A 24,289-nucleotide genomic window follows, 5' to 3' on the forward strand; every position below is an offset into this window, starting at 1 on the left:
TAAGTATTTTGTAGTTTCTATTGTATCTGGATTATTATTATTATTATTATTATTATTATTATTATTATTATTATTATTATTATTATTTAAAAATACTCACTGTAGCATGAGTCTTGAAATGTAGAAACAAATCCACGGTTATGTATTCTGTAAAGATTTACTTTTAAATATATACGTACCTACACATAACTGTGGATTTGTTTCTCCATTATTATTATTATTATTATTATTATTATTATTATTATTATTATTATTATTATTATTATTATTATTATTATTATGAGACTTGAAATCACAACTAGCGTTCCGGCCAGAACCCCCAACCCGAAATTGGTTTGACACCAAACACCAAAAAATTTCCTGCGCCCTACAAAACATACCTCTTCACGCCCGCTGCTCAGCCTGTCACAAAATGACTTCTTATACTAAAAATAACGAGCTACAAAAGACTGCTATCCGCAGAGGTCGCAAATCAAGCGAGGATTTATGTAGGTAAATCCATAAGCTCACTCAGTAAACCAGTTATGCCAAAGGACACATCATTTACCCTCGCGAACTGCGCGCCGCGATGGCCAATATTTCTGATGTCAATGACACGTATCCGGAGTGACGAATTTAATGCGTTGCAACTATATATATATAAATATATTTATTTATACATATATATAAATGTGTATCTGTATGTATGTATATATGTATGTATATATACATATATATGTATAAATATACATACACACACAGATGTATTTATACTGTATATAGAACTAATCAACACACAATCACGTGTGGAACTGAAGAGCAAGGCGCTGTCCACTCAGGCCATACAAATCGTGTATGGCCTAGTGGCAGCGCCCTTGCCTTTCAGTTGAAAGCCCTAGGTTCGATCCTGATGTGAGTCAGAAATTTATATATATATATATATATATATATATATATATATATATATATATATATATATATATATATATATATAATTTGAAGTGAGACCATAAATGACTTAGACATAAAACCTGAAAAAGAAATATGGTGCAGCGGGAATAAACTACAATTCAGAACTACAGTAATTAATATTCAGCACAAACAACACTTTCAGGAACAGGTACATCATCCATCAGATACTCATTTAAGATGGTCTATCTAGAACCAGTGAATACGAGACAGAGCTTAGTTAATTATAAAGTTCAATAATTATCTAGATGAGAGATGGTACAAAATAACCTTAATGACTGTCAATTTCTCAAATCTGAATCTTGCCTTTTGACGGATTTCCTAAAATCATAATGATTTAAGAGACGAACCGATTGTAATGATGTGTCACGTAAAATACTTCTGCGTATTTATGTAGCCTACAGCTTTAATTAGTCTCTTATATAATAATACATCGGGCAGCATAAATACTTATAACGAAAGCACACTATGAATACTGGGAAATACGAATAACCGGTGCCACTTCGCCTGTAATTCATTACGTTATCGACGCAGAACAAGACCATTCATTTTGCGAGGCATGGATGCGAACGTAGAAATTCCGATGGAAGAAACAGTTTAAGGTAAACCACAGCAATTTCATTTATAATGATAGTTTTAACATTTGATATATTTTCATTAGGACTCTCATTAGTTCAGTTATTGTCATTGCTTATTTATTTCATTTGATTGCGGCAACGGAAATGGACTGCATTATTGTGTAAATATAATCACAGTGCAGTGCCAAGGTCGAAAAGATAAAAACGACAAAGTTGGTAGTTATTATTTCAAATTAGAGTCCACGAGTAACCATAACTTAGAAAATGTTTTCTGGACATCAGAATTACTTCGTAATTTGCACCAGGCCGTAATTTGTCAGCAGTAATTGCTTCTTTATAAAAAGAAGTTCCTCTCTTATTTAATACAAAAAATTTATCAGTACTGGACCTTATTTGTAGATTCTGGACTATTTCTTAAGTATTTCTTTTTCGAAGATCGTATTTGTTGGTCAGTATTAGGAACTGACTGATTGACATGACGTCATCGGACGTCGCAACTACGAAGGTCAAATAATTCTATCATAAAACATGCGTTTGTCCAATCAGTGAAAAGCAGTTGCATTAGATCTGGTTAATATTTGAATGGGTAACCACAAAAAAAAAAGCCATACGCCATTAGCTTATATATCCCCTGAGCACCCGTGGAACGGGCGTGGAGGTAGCAGCTTCATCCCATAAATACTTTTTGACCCCCCTCATGAAAACAGTCATAATAAGGAAATTTCAGATTATCGATCGATCGACACCTCACCCTCTCACCATGAAGGAAGTTAATCGCCTCTTCTCAGGATTCATTTCAGCGTTAAAGTGTTTAATGACAAGGTCAAGGGGTAGTGAGTGACGAATTAGGGCAAAGTGCCCCGTTTAACCCCTTACAATGTCAGTCGATACTGAAGCCCCCGGCGCGTTTATCTCTAGCAGGCTTTTACGTGTTCGGTTTTGATGGGGCGTTCGGGAAGGTATTTCTCGATCGTGTTTGATTTTTTTTTCTTAGCGTTTAGGAAGGTCTCTCTCTCTCTCTCTCTCTCTCTCTCTCTCTCTCTCTCTCTATATATATATATATATATATATATATATATGTATGTATGTATATGTATATAAATATATATACACATATATAAATAAAAAAAAATATATATATATATTTGTTATATATAAATAAATTATATATATATATATATATATATATATATATGTATGTATATCTATATATACATATATAAATAAATATATATATATATATATATATATATATATATATATATATATATATATATATATACTTTTATAGATACACACACACACATATATATATACACACATATACTAATTATACATATGATATATATATATTGGCCAGCCCTATGAGAGCTGATAGTGAGCTCAGTAGTCTGGTTAAACTGTTTTAATAATAATATATACTATATACATAATATATATTTATATACATCCACCTCTCTCTCTCGTTTTCTTGTAACGAAGCAATTCTCTCCCTTCCCCCCCCCCCGCCTCTCTGTCTCTTTATGTAACTCTGCATCGATGACCATGATCATTGCGACGCCACATAGCATATACAAATCTCCTTCACCGCATCAACCCCCCCCCCCCATAACTTTCTCTTCCAGGCGTGGGCTAAGGCGCATGTACGAACACACTACGATTATCACAATATGATAATTATTCGGCTATTTTTCACTCTGCTGTTGTAGTAGTCGAGTCCAAGGCGCAAAGCCACCGCCTGATAGCGTGCGCTACTTTCGTGCCGACGCTGCCGGAGATTATACAAGCGAAGGCGTCTAGTTTTTTCAGGCACAACATTTACCGTGTGTCTGTTTCATTCACAATCTATTTCATTTTCTTTCCCGCCGCCGGAAGAGCTCTCTATTCGTTATGCCATTGTTCAAGCGATCGATCTAAGTTTTTTCAGGTGTCTTGTACCAAGTGCATTCATTAATTATCATATTTTTTCCATTTTTCTTTTGATTAGATTGTACGGTTGAAATTACCTCTCAATGATTTTTGCTTTTAGCCTTTTTATCGTTTTCGAAGTTAATGTGACATGAAATAATCCTCGTTTACTGATTCTTAAAATTGTTGAAGCATAAAAGATTTTTCGCATTCACCCTTTAACAAAACAGAATTTTGTACTTTCGTATATATCTACACGACATCATTTCTTCTTGCGGATTTCGTTGTGGCGTTCTTAATCAGACGGGTTGGTTGGTCATGTTACTTGCTACAAATCTTTAATTCTTTATTTTATTATTCTTGGTTTCATTTCAAGAAGCTCTCTTCAATGTCTTTGGCAAGTTATGCCCAGATTATAGCATAGCTTATAAGCCTTTCTTATTACAATGTCTCAAAAGAGAGAGAGAGAGAGAGAGAGAGAGAGAGAGAGAGAGAGAGAGAGAGAGAGAGAGAGAGAGAGAGAGAGAGAGAGTAATCTGAATCACCCAGTAGAAAATGACTATATAAGTAGCATGGAACTTTTCCTGCTAATATTTATAGCTGTATAATTTCCAGTAATTATGATGAAACCATTTTCAAGTGTTTTCTGCTAATAGCCGACGTGTATTACAGGACCAACTTTACAAAAGACATTATATCTTGATTTCTACTAAGGCCACGTTTAAAAAATGTTTTTGGATGATAAAACCAAAATAATAAATGGGACAGGGACATAAAGGCACTTACCCATCCTCTACACTAACGTTCTAAAACGTTCCTTTAAAATAAGTAAATGATTATCTCTTATAAAACATTTAATATTTTCTATCGTCAAGAGAGACTGTTTCTTCATTAATCACTGAATATAAAAGTACGTAACTGGTCGCTATGGTTTTGCGTGTTGCAGATGCGTAAGTCATTTGTTCTGTACCAATGTAAGCAAACAATATTTTACCAGATTAAACGTAATCGTCTAATATTTTCAGAGGAATATTGGGTAGCGAATATTTCTCCGGCAATATTACACGCTATCTCGTTTCTCAATTCTTTCTCTGGTACATCTTTTATTTAGAAGTTAACGCACATTACATACACGCATGTGGGCGGACTCACTGCACCCAAACACACACATTATATATATACAGTATACACACACACACACACACATATATATATATATATATATATATATATATATATATATATATATATATATATATGATTATTATCACTTTTGTTGTGATTCATTCATTACACATTACCACAGGTGAAAAAATAAGAGACAGGGGTGTAGGTCCTGGCTGAGTTTTCGACTTTATTTCCAAGCCATTGACTTGGAAATAGAGTAGAAACCAGTCAGACTCACACTGCACCTCTTATTTTTCACCTGTGTCATGTGTGATATATATATATATATATATATATATATATATATATATATATATATATATATATATACATATATATATATATAAATATATACATATATATATATATATATATATATATATATATATATATATATCCCGTGTGTGTGCGTGTGTAATATAATTTATATACGCCATACAAACGTAAATACTTAAAATAAAGGCAAAGACTTTATTCACAGAACTTCTGTCGATCTATTATGTTAAGAATAAAACGCTTTCTGTTATAGAAAGTTCCACAGTTCGAATGGAGAAAAGACAATTAACTAGAAGCATAGAATAGTCATTTACTTAGTTTCAGAAAGTTTGGTCAAATAAGCAGTCCGTTCCTATGGGTCTTCGAAGGCGTTCAAACCATCGTTACCCCATATTTAGCTTTTCGTTTTGTCCTGAGGTAATTACTTCTCAGTCATTAATAAGGGCCTGCCCTCATCGACCCCCGCGCCACCCCAGATATGAAGAACCTCGTCACAACACGTCTGTTAGGCTGATTAATGAACAGACCTTGGTGATTATGATTAAATGCTTTCTGTTGCTAAAAAGGTACCTCGTATTCAGCTGCTTTCCTAAAAGCTTTGGACTTCTCTTCCTGATTCTCTTTTCCCTATTCTCATAAGTTTTTTTCCCGTACGAGAGCGGAAAGGTCCATCGCTTCCTTCGTGGATAAGCCCCACCCTTCGACCACCACTTCTTCCCTTCAGGCCTGGGCTAGAATAAGGGGTTTTAGGTCGCCAATCCTACTGGGCTTTGCTTAAAAAAAAAAAGTCTGAAAACAGGCAGCTGTTCCAGGCACCTATTATGTCCGACTTCAAAGAATTGAGGTCATTGGCGCGGAGGCATTCAAATTATGCACAAAGAAGAAGAAGAAGAAGAAGAAGAAGAAGAAGAAGAAGAAGAAGAAGAAGAAGAAGAGGAGGAGGAGGAGGAGGTGAAATAATCGAAAGAGGGAATAAGAAACACGGCGTCATGCAGTGACATCAGAATCAATGGAATTGCTCGTCATATCTTCACCATCATCAGCGCCGTCTGCACGATCTAGGAAACTCCATCATGAGTTATCTAAAAAAGACGTTCCTTCTTGCGCGCACACACACATACACACGACCATACATAAATAACTATACATATACAATGGGGAACATAGTTGTAAGCACTCACTTGTAAGTGTATATATGGGTGTGTATGTAGTCGTACTAAAATAGTTTACGGGTAATAAAGGAGTAATTTTCGTTACACACGAAACATAAGAGATAAATGACAACATATATTTTTAGACAGAACCCCCCAACACCCCCCCAAAAAAAAAAAAAAAAAACAAAGACACGGCTTCTCCGAAACATCATGCTCGTAATACCAAAAAGGTCACTGGCAGTGTGCTGACCCCATTAACACATATTTATCCATTCGTCGTTATTTTCCATGAAACTGGGATTAGAGAATATCTCCCCAACGCCTTCCTCGGCTTGAATTGAAGCTGTCATTGAACCCATTCCCAACACATAGCCAAGCCATTTGTCATTGTTCACCAATGGACCCATTTTCTGTTATTTCACTCACGGATTTCTTGTCTAGCTTGATTGGATTTTGGCACGCTCTTTCTCCTTCGTAAGTCTTTCAGCTTCTTATTAGCGTTCATTATACTTCTATTAGGCTGAAGGAAATTACCAACTGGGGCACTGAATAGGATTTCTTGGGTAATAAATCATCCAATTTATTTTGCAGCTGCTTCGCAAAGTTTTCCTAGAATCCTTTTTCCCCTCCTCTACTGCGACTTTGCCTCACCTGCATTGCTTGATTTATTTTCCTGGGGGCTTTCCCTTCCAGGTAATTTTTCCATCCGTTATTTGCGGTTTATTGCTAAAATATTATCATGAAATCGCCGCTGTTTTTCTCGCATGTCACTGACCGTGATCTCGGCCTGAAATCGAGACGGGGAAGGTTCAACTTATTTTCTTCTGATGTGAACGGTCTAGGGTGGGGTGAATGAACTCGGCTTTGGTAGGCCTTTGCTAATTTTGGTAGGAACATTTTAAGTATTGCCGTGACTTAGCTTTTTCTATTTTTTTTTTTACGAGAAAGGCCTTGAAGTTTTAACATGGTGAATTCAAGCATTTTTGCTCTTTAGCTCTGGGATTTATAGAACAAAACGAACAACGAAACTGCCTTTATGTAAACAACTCCTCATGCAATCAAATTACCATTTGTACCCAAATCAGATATTTGATAGCCTATTTTTTCTTTACCATTTCCAACTGTGAAACTGTCATTGGGTTACTTTCATATAAAATACCTATGCTACAAATATGAGACACTTTTGATGTCACTTTAGTGGAGAGGTCCTTTGAGCATAAGGATCAAATGCCTGGTAATTATCCCCCTACCAAACCACTGACCATCAAACAGAGGCCTATGACTTTCACACTTACGAAAGACCCATGGAAATGGTGGTTGCTAGGGGCAACTTAGTATAAGCTACAGTACACAACAGAGTTAATGAGTCTATTCCTTCACTCGCACAGAAGGTAATGGGAGGGGAAAACCAGGTCTATTCTCTTCAATCTTGCTCCGTCCAGGTGACGAATGCAACCTTGAAATAAATCGATATCGAATGGAAGATCTATAGCGTCGCGTCAGTTGAGCCTTTCCTTAATTGCTGCGTGTATAGAATCTCCTGACAGTTCTCCGCCTCTGCTAATGAAACACAACTATCAAAAGACGCGTCGGTAATTACTAAGGAAGAAAATATTGGGTGAAGGTATAAGAGTGTTATTCGGAAGCCTTCATGTTGCGTCCAGTTTTTAAGGTGAAAATTAGCGGATGAAACTTACTTAAGAATTGAGCTTGCTTCTAGTTTGTAAGATCAAAATGAATGTGTGAAACTTACTTAAGAATTTAAGGTGTGAAAAATTTCGTCTTAGAAATTCCACAGAATTTTTGCATTTTGTTATGTAACGCAAGTAATCGATATACACAAATGTTAGTTTTATCGCCTGCCAGCGGGTAATTATTACTAATTGGATTTCTCCACTTTTCGGTCATTATGTTCTTGGTAAACATTATTACTTATCAACGATACGCCTTTTCCATTCAGAGGATGTTAATTTCAGTGGGTGTTAACTTTTCCGATGTCAACATGTCTTCAGGGATGAAGTTGCTAGCCCTGCGCCTTGTTCCAACCAAACTCGACCTACCTATTTGCGACATTATTCGTGGCTGAGGTCAACAGAGACTCAAAGACATTTTCATAAAAATTTCCTAAATTGTCCACCCACCCACAGGGATCGATCTTGGGTCTCTAGGAGGCGAGGCGTGGTTGTTAACCACTGAAACACAATAACCCTTATATTACCATTATAAAAATACTTTCGAAAACGCTTGCGGAACAAAGAAATCATCCTGTTTCTGAATGCAACTGGGGTTTTTATGTTGACAAATACCTCTGTCCTTGTTCTTGATAGTTGCACGAAAAAAGTCAATCAAATCAATGTACTCCTCGATATTGCGAGCGTACATGACATATCGTAATTTATTCAAAACTTTAGGGTTAATCGTACTGCAGAACTCTTGCATGTCACCTTCCACATTTGTCTTCCTGGTTTATTCTGGGAGTCCCACGTTCTGTTTATCAGGCGGTTTTGATTTATCTGTTAAACACAGTTAATAATAATAATCTATAACATTTAGGACAAACGCCAAGCGTTGGGACCTAAGAGATCATCCAGCGCTGAGAGTGAAATTTAGAGTAAAAGATTTAGAAGGTGTAACAGGAGGAACATCTCGCAGTTGCATTACGAAACAACTGCTAGCAGACGGTGGAAAGTAAGATGGGGAGAAATAGAATACGAACGGAGTTACAGTAAAAGGAATAAATGGGGTTCCAGCTTGGGGACGAAGGGACACTGCAAAGTACCTGAAGTAATCCCTACAGTGCACCGCGTGACGTGTACTGATGACACTACCCCACTGCGTGGTAATTTCTTGTTAATGTACACCATAATTTTTTTTTATCGAAAATTCTCTTAGTCTCTTATTGAATTTCATTAACTTTTTACGTCATCTTAGTTCCTGGGTGACTTACTGAACAGTCTGGGTGATGTGTTCGGAAGTTCGTTACCAGTTGATTCTTAGCCACGTAAAATAAATCTAATCCTTCGGGCCAGCCCTAGGAGAGCTGTTAACCAGCTCAGTGGTCTGGTTAAACTAAGATATACTGTATCCAAAATATTTCTCGGTCAGGGAATTTCAGTGCTCTACTATAGACAATAACTATAACAGACATTCTTCTACGAAGCCTTACAAACAATTTTGTGAGGTTAATAAGAATCTTGAAGATTATTTTGTGAAGTTCTAAAATCTAGCCGAAGATAAAATTTGGGTTAAATAATCGGTAATCAAAAGGAGAAATGTAAAAGCAACTGGAATGAACACACAAATTCCTTTAGCACTGTCAGACTGATTGGCTTATGTTTTTCTGGCGTTACAACGAATATGGTTATAGAAGCATGATTTTTTTTATTCAAAGAAGCTTTTATACGCTACTTGAAAAAATAAATGAAAGAAACCATACGTAATGTAAAACTAGAAGGTGAATAAAGATAGCGTATGATGCGTCTGAAGCGATAAAAAGTGCTTTTATTATTATCACGTTCATGCCGTCAAAACACACGGTAATATAAGAGAGGGTCGAGACGAAAAATCCAAACCCTAGAGGCACTACGTACCGTCCATTAGAAGCTCAGATCAAAGTGCATTAATTCTCCTTACTTTAGAGTCTAATGGTAAAAAGTTAGCCCAGTGCTGGACGACGGCAAGTCTAAACGAGCAGGACAAAGTTAAAGAAGTTGGACAGCTAACATAACAGGAGCCCAAAGCAAACAGATTGAAATTAAAAGATGGTGAGCAATGTGGCTAAGACTAGCCGGAAACTGAATTAATATCATCTAGTGCTGTTTGCAGTAGTCCACAAGGAGGACTCTGTTGGTACGGCAGAGCCAAGAGGTCCACGTCAGGGCTCTACACCCTCTCACACTTTAAAACACTTATGGGCCGCTTGAGGTAAAGTATACCATCCGTCGCAGACTGCAAGGCACACTGTGCGCAATATGACCATAAGGAAGCCAAAAATCGCAAACTGAACGTATGGTATCACTGATAATGATAATGATGATGATAATGATAATGATGGAATTGGAAATACGGTAAATAAATAAGGACCTTGAACCGGTAACTTAGCTGTCAATTATGAGAACATACGTCTGTTGAGACTTTCATAAATATCTATAAGTAGTACCAAAGATTATATTTTTTTTTGCTGATAAAATACAGACCTACGATATAAACTATCGTATTTACGTCCAGGGAAGATAAAAATATAAATTTAGTATTTGAAGAGGTGAAACGGCTTGGAACATTTGGTGTATGTTAGTAGTTGGTAGGTCAGGGTCGTACTGTATTTCTGCATGTGAATGTTTGTCCGTCGTTTCGTAAGCAAACGGACATACGTGCACACACACAAGTAGTGTGTGTGTGTGTGTGTGTGTGTGTGTGTACGTACGTGAGAGTACAAGTGCGTTCCCGCTTGCGAAGGTGTGAAAGGTTTGCTTGGTTCTTCACGCAAACTTGCACCCTACAAGCACGAGAGTACTCGTATGTGTATATAAGCAGTCCCAGGCATGAAACCTTGACCCATTAATTGACTATAAAACGCTACCGTTCGTAATTTAGTTTCTTGACCGTTGTAATAATTCTGTAACGTAGCATGAGTAGAATATAAAGATTTTTGAAGAAACACACACAAATATACACACACACACACACACACACACACACACACACATATATATATATATATATATATATATATATATATATATATATATATATATATATATGTATGTGTGTGTGTGTGTGTGTGTGTGTGTGTGTGTGTGTGTGTGTGTGTGTGTGTGTAGGATATACTGGTTACTTTTACCAGATACATATGCAACAATTATTAACCACAATGGCCTCTTAATTTTCAGATTTCTTCACATTTTAGAAACGCTTGTCACTGTACACACACACACATATATGTATATATACTGCACATACATAAATATATGTATATATATATTTATATATATATATGTATATATATATATATATATATATATATATATATATATATATATATATATATAGAGAGAGAGAGAGAGAGAGAGAGAGAGAGAGAGAGAGAGAGAGAGAGAGAGAGAGAGAGAGAGAGAGGGGCCATGGATGACGCCGCAATGTGTTACGGATATCTCTAATATCAAAAGAATAATAATTTGACAATTCTAAGTCTGTGATTTTATCGGCATCATTCCCTTTGCCTTTACTGACAAACTGGTACAAGCAAAATATAGTTATCACGAGCTGTCTAGAACTATGGGTAAGAATTCTAGCTATCTATGACACTAGATGATTCCTCAGATTACCTAGAATTCCAAGTGAGAATTCTAGCTATGTATGACCTAGATGATCCCTCAGATTACCCGGAATTCTTAGTGAGAATTCTGGCTAACGTGACCTTTAAAGAAAATCAGAATTATAGGCGAGAATTCTAGCTATCTAGATCTAGAAGAGTCCTCAGATTACCTAGAATTCTTAGTGAGAATTCTGGCTAACATGATCTTCATAGCGAATCAGGATTATAGGCGAGAATTCTAGCTATACTGAACTTTAATCGGGGATTCTAGCTCTCAAGGACGTCAGTGAAAGTTCTAGTTATTCACGACCCTGGCTGAGAATCCTAGTTATCGAGGACTCTAGAGGAGAATTCTAGGTAACTAAGGATATAGTTAAAAGCTAGAGTACCGTATAGTACTGAGGCATAAATACATATACTGATATACGTTCAAATGACCATGGGCTCGCATTTATACCATTAAGAATGCAAATTGCGACAGTTATCGCATGCATGAATGAAAAATGCAATAATTCGTGTGTATGCGTGAGTAGAATGTGAAGAAATGATAGAGATAATGAGTGAAAAAACTTAAAATTAAAGCAATTAGCTTATTTTCATACCGGAAATAAGAAAAGAAACTACTTGATTTGGTTAATGTCTACAATGGAAAAACAAAATTGGTATACTATGTATCATTAGCGATGGTTGAAAGTGAAATAATTTTGTTATTATTATTATTATTATTATTATTATTATTATTATTATTATTATTATTATTATTATTATTATTATTATTATTATTCAGAAGATGGTACAAGCCATCAGGGCCATTGATTTGAAAATCAAGCTTCCAAAGAATGTGGAGTTGAAAAGAAATTACAGAAGATAATAAACACACCATTTATGACGCACAAAAGCCTAAGAAATATATATATATATATATATATATATATATATATATATATATATATATATAGATATATATATATATATATATATATATATATATTCATGTACATAAATATATGTATATATTACTATCCATAGGCATTCCTTTTTGTATTATATATGTAAGAAATGTTGCCTGACCTTGAAAGCAAGTTTATGGCTTATGCAGACGATACTATTCCCACTGCATCGATCCCATCTCCTGAGTATAGATCAGCGGTTGCTGAATCTCTTAAAAGACATTCAGCCAAAATTAGACCGTCGTATGATCGTTAGTAGGTCTAGGACATTGGATCCTCCCCGCCCCCGCCACCAAACCTTTTCACGAACAAGGTTTATTCAACGACATGCAATTCATTTCGAATTCTCGGTGTCCTTCTTATTGCTACTATACTTGTGAGAAACGTATTCGTGTGTGTCTCTACTTTAACTGCACAAAAAAAAAGTAAAAAATGCGCCAAAGTTTCTTCAGCGCAATCGAGTTTTCTGTACAGCGTATAATTAAGGTCAACGAAAATAGATCTATCTTTCGGTGTTCTCGGTGTAATGCTGTATGAGCTGCGGCCCAGGAATCTTTAAGCACGGCCCGGTGGTGGCCTATCCTCTATCGTTGCCAGAAGAACGATTATGGCTAACTTTAACCTTAAATAAAATAAAAACTACTGAGGCTAGAAGGCTGCAATTTGGTATGTTTGACGATTGGAGGGCGGATGATCAACATGCCAATTTGCAGCCATCTAGCCTCAGTAGTTTTTAAGATCTGAGGGCGGACAGAAAAAATGCGGACAGAATAAAGTGTGGTCAGAAAAAAGTGCGGACAGAATACAGCGCGGACGGACAGACAAAGCCGGCACAATAGTTTTCTTTTACAGAGAGCTAATAAAAAAAATCTATATGCTTACAAGGTCCTCCAAGATTTTGGGGCGACCTACGTATCCTGAGGACATTTTTGAATTCCCTTATCTTCTGTTTTGAAAATGTTTCCCTTGTTTGATGTTCAGCGACTGACTCGCACCTTCATGATTATTTTGGTGAGCAAGCTGAGATGAGTCTCACTTCAGATATGGTTTGTCGTTTTATTTCTCTTATTTTGCTTTGATGTGTATCTTATTTGTCGCAATTTATCTGGTTCGTTTTTGTTTATTTTCTTCCATAGCTTACTCTTTACTTCTCTGAATTCTTTATATATATATATATATATATATATATATATATATATATATATATATATATATATATATATATATATTAACTCTATCACATACACATTTGTTCTGTGCATTAGTGAAATTACTAACAGGACCTCATTCAGACTGGGTGGTATCTAGTGGAGATATTTATTTAAAAAAAAAGATACAAGCTTTCTAGGACAAACAGTCCTCATTCTCAAGTATCTAACAGATACCATCCACTTTGAATGAGGTCCTGTTAGTAATTAATATATATATGTATATATATACATATATACATAAAACGAATCTTTAATTACTAAATACACGAAAGCCGTACAGTAACTTAAACTAAATCAAGACTAGAAATAAGTTTTTTTTTTCAAACTAATAAAATTGGAACAAAATATTTACTGAACCACAAAATTCCAAATAACAAAAATAAGGACTGAAGTGAATGGTCGAGGATTCCCCGAGGAATTAGGGTTCCGTGCAAAGGCGCCAATGTAATCCGAACGCCGAGAATGACGACGCGTGACTTGGACACGGAAAGTAAAATCTGAAGTAATCTTGGGGTGGTATACGCGCCGTATCTGGAAGACCTTGACATCGGGATTACAACACGACATGCGTGAAAACAGATCGTATTTGATTACTGTCCATAACGAAGATGGTTATATCACGCGGTATACTGTTTACAGTACAACACCTTAATTATATGGCTATTTTTAACCACAGTTATTATGTGGTTATCTGGATACACATTGCGTTTATACAGGACGGTAATAACACGTTCCATATATTTGTAACGGCTGTTAGTGCGGTTGTTATCTTTTAATTGCATTTTAAAACTTGAGCATTGGCTGAATGAAGCTCGTATTGAATGGAGTTTTATCTGTGTACTAAGAAGAAACACCAACTGTTGTTAGGAACTTAGGAAATGAATAAGCTTAGTTAGGAAAGGCCATAGATTTCCAGCGTGGGTTTTCATTTGTCGTCACTAATCAACTCTGCTGCAGAACCTGTCCACTGGCAGCATTTGGACGCTGTGAACTGGAACGTTGTAAAAGGATGACACATTAAGGCTAATCAGGAAGTAAATCATCTCTGTTAAGTAAGGCCAAGACTTTTATTTTATAATTACTTTCACTCGTTAGCTTTCGTGCCGCGAAGTCATAGTTCTTGCAGGACGATCGCCGTGCCGAGTGAGAGATCCCAGCTTCGATTCTAGAACAAGACGGGACGATTTAGGTATTTCTGTTTTATTTTAACGTGTTTCTGTTGACGTAAGAAGTGAATCAAATACCTCACGTTAACAGGGTGTAGTGGTTAAAACTCAGGTGGAGAAGGGTATGAGACTAGCAAACTCACACCAATACAAACTGAGAACAGTCAGGTAAACATCTGAAACCACCCTTTAAGGTCAAAGAGGCTAAGTTTTCAAGACCACAACAGAAAGACCGTTTAATTCTTTGGGAAATTTTGTATGCCTTTTTTAAAACAAAATAATAACCTAAGAAAAGTCCCATAAATGTAAATCCAGTTTATATTGCCGGAAGGATGAGTCGATCCGACAGACATCCTATACAGCGTGCATGCGGTTGTTATGGTCGATGATACGAAAATCCTAGCGTAACTGGTCAAAGCTGGTTCGTGAGGTTGAATTCAGCAGGTGGAGCGAGTCATTATTTGCATAACGCTGCAATATAAAGGTACCTCACGTGATAATGAGGCAATGGACGCACACGTACGTTAGTTTGAGTTCTTCCTCAGAGAGGAGACGAATGAGTATTCTGTTCTACGAAGGGAAATGAATGAAATGTGGGTGTTTTGTTGATGTTAATTCCGACGATTTTTTCACGTTTGTTATAAGGTTTTCCAACGGAAAAGTTCTGTACGGTAGAAAAAGAAAAAAAATGGATAAAAAGAATACAAGAATGTACTTAATTTATTTATAAATAAATAAATTAGTGGCAAGAAGGGTGCGATAATAAAGTTTTTCAGACAAATCACTTTACGTATACAATTTCCTATAAAAATTAAGTGATGTAATTCAACAGCAATAAAAATGATAAAAATAATCACAGGCAAAGTCTGCAGAATATATTCAGTTACAGAAACACATTAATAAGAAAGTAATTCCAAGATCGCGGACAGCAAAATAATATTAAAATAATGATTATGATATACTAAGGTGAATTAAGAACAGGATATAAGTTTGAGAAGAGCATGAATGAAACTACGAAAAATCAAGTAGTTCTCATTCTGGCTCTGATTCATAAAATAAATAAATGTAATCTTTTGATAGTACTCAGAATAACATGGACTTTAATACGCGAATTATTGTATATGTTTACATCACTTAAGTGTTCTCAGTAGGCTTTGTATATAATTTATATCGTTTTTACTTTAGTTTGCTAACATGAATGTGGATGATATTAAGACAGAGAAAAGTCGCTGTGAATGAAATAAGGGTTTATGTGATTTCTACTTGGAAAAGTGTTATTTATCTGTTAGAATTTCTCTTCAGAAATAAAGATTATTGTACCGAAAACACACACACACTCACATACACACACATACACTTGTATCCGAAAATTTTGACGGCAACATTTCTTTAAGCAATTTTGCAATTGCTTCGTACATTACACTACTTACAAGAGATCAAGGACTGGACATTGCTCTGTATTTTATTGTTTAGAATTTTGTAACAATTAAACAGGGAATTAACTCGGATACACTGCGTGTGCTTATACAGTATATATATATATATATATATATATATATATATATATATATATATATATATATATATATATATATATATATATGTATCACTGAATCACGAAGATATGGACCGTGACGAATGTATATATAAAGGCAAATGCCATGAAGGAAAGTGAAGCAACGGAGTGGTTGCTAGGCCTTTCGACACACGGTCCTTTACTGGCAGACTGATGAGAAATATAAAAGTAAGTTGACAAGAAAGCTTGTATAATTGACAGATGATACACGAATATCCCTGAGGATGGGTTTTATAAAGGCACAGATCACCTGGAATCCAAAACAGTTGAAGAATTAGTTACCTTATATACATTTTCTATGTATTCGTATGTTCACTAGCTTTTTGAAAATGTTCATTCTGCAAAAATTGTTGATGTTTATCAAAAGGAGAATGTATTAAGTGTTGTACATTAATAAGTATGTAATCAGTTTATTCATCCCAAGGTCATTTTTGCTGGTCAGTCTCTTCCCCTGTATAATCCTTTAATTGACTCCTCCCTGCTTCCTAGCCAGTTAGGCCTAATCTTTTGTAAAACTTCTCAAAGATTTACCTTTGTTTTGGTAGGTCCACTAATTCTTCAACTGTGTTGGATTCCAGGTCCACCTGTTTCTTTATAGTCCCCATCCACAGGGATATTTGTATGTCATCTGTCAATTATACAAGCTTTCTTGTAAACTTACCTTTATATTTCTCATCGGTCTGCTAGTAAAGGACCGTGTGTCGAAAGGCCTAGCAACCACTCTGTCGTTTCACTTTCCATTGTGGCATTTGCGTTTATATATATATATATATATATATATATATATATATATATATATATATATATATATATATATATATATAGATGTATAAAGAATACTTTGAAAAGTTACGCCCACACTCAAAATGAATGATTATGACAAACCAGACCAGTTTTACCGTCGACATAAAAATGAATGATAATTTATTATAAATTAAGACTAATATTAGTATAATGATACAACAGTGGCTGTGAACAACTAGTTAAAATTGTAATGAGGTTATTATGTTTTTAATCATTAATTCATCTCTCTCTCTCTCTCTCTCTCTCTCTCTCTCTCTCTCTCTCTCTCTCTCTCTCTCTCTCTCTCTCTGGGCGGACTTGAATATAATGTTAAGGAAAACCAAATTGGTACTTCAAAAATGACTGATGACTATAAACTGACGTTACAGCAATTATGGTCATCGGTTTTGACGAATTTTTAGAAAGAATATGACCAGGCATACTGATCAGCAATGTGATCTCAGGCAATGGTCTAGGAACGGAATATGCAAACCGGGTTATGAATACAAAAGGAATAATTATTTTTTTAGGAGCTGGAAATTACGCAATACGAGAATTCCTTAACCTGGCTTATTCCCTAAGGTCTTAGATATCTCGAATCCTCACCTACAGCTCTAGATAACTAAACCTCTCACTTAAGGTTCTGGATAGCTAGACTTTTCACCTAGAGTTCCAGATAACGAGATATCTCACTTAAGGTTTTGGATGGCTAGAATTTTCTCCTAGAATCCTAGATAAAGAGACTTCTCACCTAAGGACCCGGATAGCCAGACCTGTCACCTGAAGTCCTAGACACCAAGATCTCTCACCTAAGGTCAAGGATATCTAGAATTCTCACCTAGAGTCCTAGATAGCTCGAATTCTCATCTAAGGCTGTGGGCAGCTTGGAATTTCATCGGTAGTTCTTGGTAACTAGAACTCTCACATGAAGTGTTATGTATCATTAATTTACTCCTAGAGTCCTAGATAGCTAGAATTCATACCTAGAGTAGAATATGACCAGAATTCTCACCGAAAGTGTTAGAAATCTAGAATTCTCATCCTGGGTCCTAGATAGCTAGAATTCCTACTTAAAGGTTTCCAACTTATAGTTGTGGATGGGTAGAATTATCACCTAAATCCCTAGGCAACAAGAATTCTTACCTATAGATCTAGATAGCTAAAATTCTCATCTAGAGTACTAGATAACTAGAATTCTCGCCTAAAGTTCTCATAGCAAAATTTCCAACCTGTAGTGGTAAATGGGTAGAATTATCACGGAAAGTCCTGAACAACAAGAATTTTTACCTAAAGATTTAGATAGCTAGAATTCTCGTCTAGAATACTAGATAACTAGAATTCTCACCTAAAGTATTTTAACCTAGAGTCCTAGATAACTAGAATTCTCATCTAAGTTGTTCGGCATCTAGAATTCTCACATAGAATTTCACATACCTAGAATTCTTACCTAAAGCCTTAGACAACTAGAATTCACACCTAAAGTGTTAGTCACTAGAACTGTCACCTGGAATCCTACATAGCTAGAATTCTAATCTAGAATTCTAGATAGGTAGAATTTTTACCTAGAGTCCCATTTAACTGGAATTCACACCTCAAATGTTAGACACTAGAATTCTAATCTGGAATCCTACATAGCTAGAATTCTAGATAGACAGAATTTTTACGTAGAATACCATTTAGCTGGAATTCTCGCCAGCAGTCTTCCAGACTTAGAAATGTCACTTAAGGTCATGATATCTATAATTCTCACATAAAGACCTAGATTGCAAGGATCTTTACCTAAGTTCTGAGGAACTAGAATAATCAGCTAGAGTTCTGGATTACTAGAACTCTCTCACCTTACGTGTTATGTATCTAAAGTTCTTACAAATGGTAGTAAGCAGACTGATTTCTTACCTAGAGTCCTAGATAACGAGAATTCTCACTTAAATTGTTAGGCATCTAGAACTCTCATCTAGAGTCCTGCACGGCTAGAATTCTGACCTAGAGCTCTGGATATCTAGACTTTTAACCTAAAGTCCTAGATAACTAGGATTCTTGCCCCAAGTAATACGTAATTCGAATTCTCACACAGAGTTCTACGTAGTCTGAATTATTACCCAAATGCTTCTTCTTACATTTTCCTTTATCAGAATAGTCCTTATAATAAACCAAGTATTCTACTCCTTTGGTGATATGACATGCTTTACTTAACCCATCAAAATTCCTTTCTTGATTACCAGACCTGAAGGAAATCGGAAAAGGAAGGAAGAAAGGTCACAGATATCAGGGAAAACAGCTAGGGAAGTGTGTCAAATCTTGACCTCATAAGGAAAGTGTCATACTCGGAGGATTACCGATTCTAACTCAAGGTTTATCGGAGGTTGTGACTACAAGGGTAACAAGAGCCCATGTTAGTTGAAGACCAGCTTCACCTGACAGCAACGGTGTGTGAAACTGTGTAAAATATGCCATAATGTTCATTAAAAAGTTTAGTTATGGTAGGTGAAACTTGTGTTTTGGTAAAGACTTAGTAAACCTGTCTTTCCAACACGAACTGTTTTGCACTTGTAGTGGATTATTTTTTTCAGTATATAAGATCTCGATTGTGGTTATTGAAATTTAAAAATGAAAATGGTTGTCAGTTACCGGTATAAAAAGGAAGAGTAAATTAATGATTCACATTCACGACCTACGTAGACGTGAAATGGTTAGGTTTTGCGGTGAATATTGTGATTGTTAGTAGAATGAGTGGATAAATGAGTGGATAAATGAGTAGTCAACTAGTCAAGCAAGGAAAGTAATCATGAAAGAAGTAAAATAACTGTGTCATCACACTACAACAGTAACTGGTACGACTAGAGAATGGAAAATAATGAGCGAAGAATGAGAAGAAGCAGACGACGTATCGATAATAGACCTATAGACCGCAGACGACGTTTAGGTAATAGACCTATAGACCGCGACGAGTCTCGGTAATAGACCTATAGGCCGCAGACTAGGATCGGTAATAGACCTAAAGACCGCAGACGGGACTCGGTAATAGACCTAAAGACCGCAGATGGGGCTCGGTAATAGACCTATAGACCGCAGAGGAGTATCGATAATAGACCTATAGACGGCGGACTACCTCGGACAAAATCATTAGCTATAGACTGTCCCTACCGATCATACGGTAGATGGGAGCATTCAAATGGCGTGCATGGTATGTAATGAAGAAAAATATCAGTAGATGTCAAATATAAAGATTAGAGGTTTACAAAACACCACCCGAAGAGCTGGAGAAAGTTAGAGTTGCTCGTAAGTTTATGGGGAAATTATTCTTAATATCTTGTTTTCGGAAGAACTTAATAAGAGAGCTAATAAGGTGCCTGTATAATCACAAGCCCACAGTTCTATAAAGACTAAATACTGCATATTAACACTTTCTATACGTACTTATTTATCTGAATATTTGTGAAGATATGGGGAGCATGGTCTCTCACTGTTATGTATATCTGCATATATAAACTATACAAATATGCGTGAGCGTGATTCAACACATAAATGCCTTTAGAATACTTCCCCATGCATGCCCATTATTCAAACATAGGTATTAATTCACAATAAGCTTATGAAAGCCTTCAATTGTATTATGATTAATTAGTCTATGCTATTATCAGGAGTATGTTTGGATGACAACCCTATTTTGAGCCTAGATTACCCGTAAGGAGGCCATTTTGTTAAATACACTTTCACGTATCAAACACGATCAATATAGTCCTACAATGTCCAGTCACTGTCTATATCTATTTCTATGTTTCTTTTAAATCATCATTTGGCGTTTGAGTTACTCGAACAAGCCATGCGTTTGGAAAAGGCTGCGCAGTTACCAGCACTAGAATTTATAGATCTACCGGAAACCAGTTGCAGCTAGGTAGAATTCTCTGGTCATTAAAAAGGTGAGCTGTCGTATTATGAAGTTAAATGATGAAACCTTGATGATACAATTTTGTCTTATCTAACTCCTCATTAATTAAGGAATATTTCGTCACGTTTTTGGGATCATTCTTTGTAAAAGCTCCTATGTCGATTAAAATGTTAATGGGCAGTAAGCATTGTACAAAAGAGGAGCAAGTGCTTGTAGCATGTTGGCCTTATAAGAAATGAAAGCAAGCATGCACACCCACACCTACTCACATGTATATATACACACAAATGTATATGTATATATATATATATATATATATATATATATATATATATATATATATATATATATATGCGCACGTGTGCGTGTGTGCGTTTGTTTTTATTTATTGTAAGGCCAATATGCTGCAAGCACTTGCTTTTCTTCTGTACATATGCTTTTACTATATATATATATATATATATATATATATATATATATATATATATATATATATATATATATATATATATATATATATATATATACACATATACATGTGTATGTGTGTGTGTATTAGTATACAACCTTTTTCTGCGAATTCATGGAGGCCAAACTCCTAAACTCAGTTAACGCCTGTCTTCGTTCTCTTCTAAACAACCTCTTTACAGTCAAGACGAAAGTATGAACAAAGTGTATAAGATTTGAAACAAACAAAAAACGAAAGAAAAAAAATTGAGAATGAAAAACGAGAAAAAGTGGCCATAACTGGGCCCTCCTCACCCCTAAGTCGCTGTTGGGAATATTTTCCAACGTCGTGGGTAAGTGGCCGAGGGAATCCTCTGACTCCAGACCAAATAGCTTTTCCTCCGGGGAGTTAGGAGCCGAGCCCGACTCCCCTGAGCCCACCCCCGAGGAGGAAGAGGACGCTGAAGAAATCCTAACCACGTCGAGCCCCTTCAAGGAGGACTGCAGCTTTTTCTGAGCGTCTGAGCTGCTGATTCTCTGAACGTCTTTGCTTTCCCCGCAACCCATGTTGGCGCAAATGAGGAACCGTTCACAATAAGATCAGGCAAGTTTTTTTTCACTTATAATTAACTAAAGTGTTATTGGGTTAGTAAGTTCAAAAGTCTAAAACAGTTTCAAATAGTTTGATATCGCGTTTGAGTCTTGTCAACGCTTCAAGAGCGTCCGTGATTGTAAGGAGATTGTTTTGGGTACTTTGAAACTTTTTTTTTTTTTAAATATTCAGAAGAACTCGTTGTAGACTAAGTAAGACAAAAGAGTCTTTTCCGCTGCGATTTGAAAATCTGCTCTGGTAGCCTGTTCAAATGCTTTCCTAGGATCCACGTCATAATGGTGAAATAGTTGCATCAAGTACCTCAAAATTCTCTGCAAGAATTTTCAAGTTTATCAGACACCTTTTACGATCGTTCGAAAAACAAAGACTGTCTTAAGAAATTGTTTACACTGCGCATTGTCCTTGTCAGAGAAAACTCAACACTGTCCTCGAACCTCTTTCTGGAATTGGATAAAGTTATTTTCCGGCATCCCAGCAGGCACACTAGATTACTTGATCACACCACGTTTTTGACTGAGCCATCCTTACCCAAGTTCCCTGTCACCCAGTGAGGAGCGCATAACTGTCGTGTGAATGACCCGTTTTCTCTCATTGTCATGCACAGAAAACGGGTATTTTTTTCTTTACAAAAAATGAGAAACTTGATAATGTTTCTCTTAGTCAAGATTTAATGGATGTTACTGCAAGAAAAACTTAACGAATAAAGTTCAATCGATTCTGAACTGGGATGCGTTGTAAAACTTCTGACAATCAAACAGTCAACGATTTTACAATGAGATGATCATTGTAAGTCAGGTTCGTGACAGAAAACGGAGGCGTTAGCGATTCTCACCATGGCAACGATGTAAATAACGTGTGTGCATGTGCGTGCGTGCGTGTGTGTGTGTGTATGTGTGTGTATGTATGTGTGTATGCAAGACCGGGCAATCAATAACCTAATTAACAGAGAATATAATATTTTTCGAACGTTCCTCTTTGACTTTCCATTAAAGCAACGGCGAATACGCAACTGTGGTAAATAATGTTTACATATTATTCTTCATGACTGATAATAATCGAATTGATTAAAACGCGTTTAAATGCTTATGTACTTTTCCACTACATTCCAAAGGAACTGCAGAGATGAAGAGTCTGACTAATGAGCATAGTAACTTTTGCAATACTGACAGATGAATACACAAAACAGACATATACTGTAGCCGTTGGCTAAAGAAAAAGGGTAATTCGACCTAGCCCGAAGATTCGTGTCGTGGCTAAAGCAAAGAGAACAGACTGTCCAGCGACCTCTGGCAGCCATGCCAATAGATGGGTAGCAAGCAAGGGAGCGTTTCAGTCAGCTGGTGGACTTGGTGACGTGAACAGGTCTGGCAGGGAGACTCACACAGGTAAGTCAAACGATAAATTTCTTTTTGTGTTCCTTATTAAAAGCTGATGTCAGTGGCAAAGATAGTCAGATACTGTCATCAGTAGAAAGCGAGAGCCCGGAGCTGCAGGAACCCTTGCGTCCTGACTGACATCCCACGCATCCTTCTAATAGGATATGTGGAGTCCTATGCACGCCGGGTTCCCCCCTGGTGGGTGGACATGGCGCGGCTTCCTGATAAGGAATGGCGGACAGTATTTAAACAAAAAAGAAAAGATCTGTTAGGTATAAATAATGTTGCAATTGCAAACAAGTATTGCAGACGGAAGTGAAAATGAGAAAACACTGTTGATAAAGAAAGCTTGCGTGAGGAAGGGGTACCCACTGAGTAGTAAGGTGGACGATTTGAGGACGAGAATTGGACGGGAGGAGGGGGTGTGGCGAGGGGAAGGGGTGCGAGTTAAGAGGGTGGGGGTAGCTGATCATAATGCTTACGCCGGCCCGCAAAGCTATCACCCGTTCCAGCCAAAATCGGGTACGTTTAAAGATTTTCCAGTGAACTGATTACCCCAGAAACAAGCGCTATGCGATTTTACTGCGCTAAATCACCAAAGCACAGGAACAGGCACGGTCCGTGAGATGACGTTCCGGCAATTGGTCCCTCCGCGCATCTAATGGGCAAACGTTTATGGATTCAATGTCAGTTCAAGGACTTCACACGTTACCCAGGGGAAGGAGTCTGTGCTTTGCCAAGTGTTTCCACCATCGAGTTTTATCAGACTGAATATTCAAATCATCTCGATGATTTTAATAGATAACTGATACAAATATAAGTTCATTGATTTTCATGGAGAGCGGATATGAAGAATAGTTATATTTGTGTTGCACATTTAGCGAATTTCCTCTGTTGCTATGGCGATTTTCACATCAATTTTTGCACAGAAAG

At 36.4% G+C, this 24,289-nt stretch overlaps 2 protein-coding genes across 3 annotated transcripts in view; one reads left to right on the forward strand and one right to left on the reverse strand.

Annotated features, from left to right (window-relative positions):
• Positions 1–22,468, reverse strand: part of LOC136825686 (uncharacterized) — an 82,532-nt gene extending 60,064 nt beyond the window's left edge. Inside the window, exon 1 of the mRNA XM_067082396.1 lies at positions 21,683–22,468. Coding sequence (XP_066938497.1) covers positions 21,683–21,934 — 252 coding nt within the window. The 5' untranslated portion in view covers positions 21,935–22,468. The remainder of the gene's footprint in view (positions 1–21,682) is intronic.
• Positions 22,469–23,243: 775 nt separating this feature from the next.
• Positions 23,244–24,289, forward strand: part of LOC136825687 (katanin p60 ATPase-containing subunit A-like 2) — a 62,985-nt gene continuing 61,939 nt past the window's right edge. Inside the window, exon 1 of one of the 2 annotated variants that reach the window (XM_067082399.1) lies at positions 23,244–23,365. The gene's annotated coding sequence lies outside the window, so the exon portion shown is untranslated. The remainder of the gene's footprint in view (positions 23,366–24,289) is intronic. The other variant, XM_067082398.1, reaches the window with a different exon arrangement.

This window comes from Macrobrachium rosenbergii, chromosome 39 (genome assembly GCF_040412425.1).
Source record: "Macrobrachium rosenbergii isolate ZJJX-2024 chromosome 39, ASM4041242v1, whole genome shotgun sequence".
In the NCBI taxonomy this organism is placed as follows: domain Eukaryota; kingdom Metazoa; phylum Arthropoda; class Malacostraca; order Decapoda; family Palaemonidae; genus Macrobrachium; species Macrobrachium rosenbergii.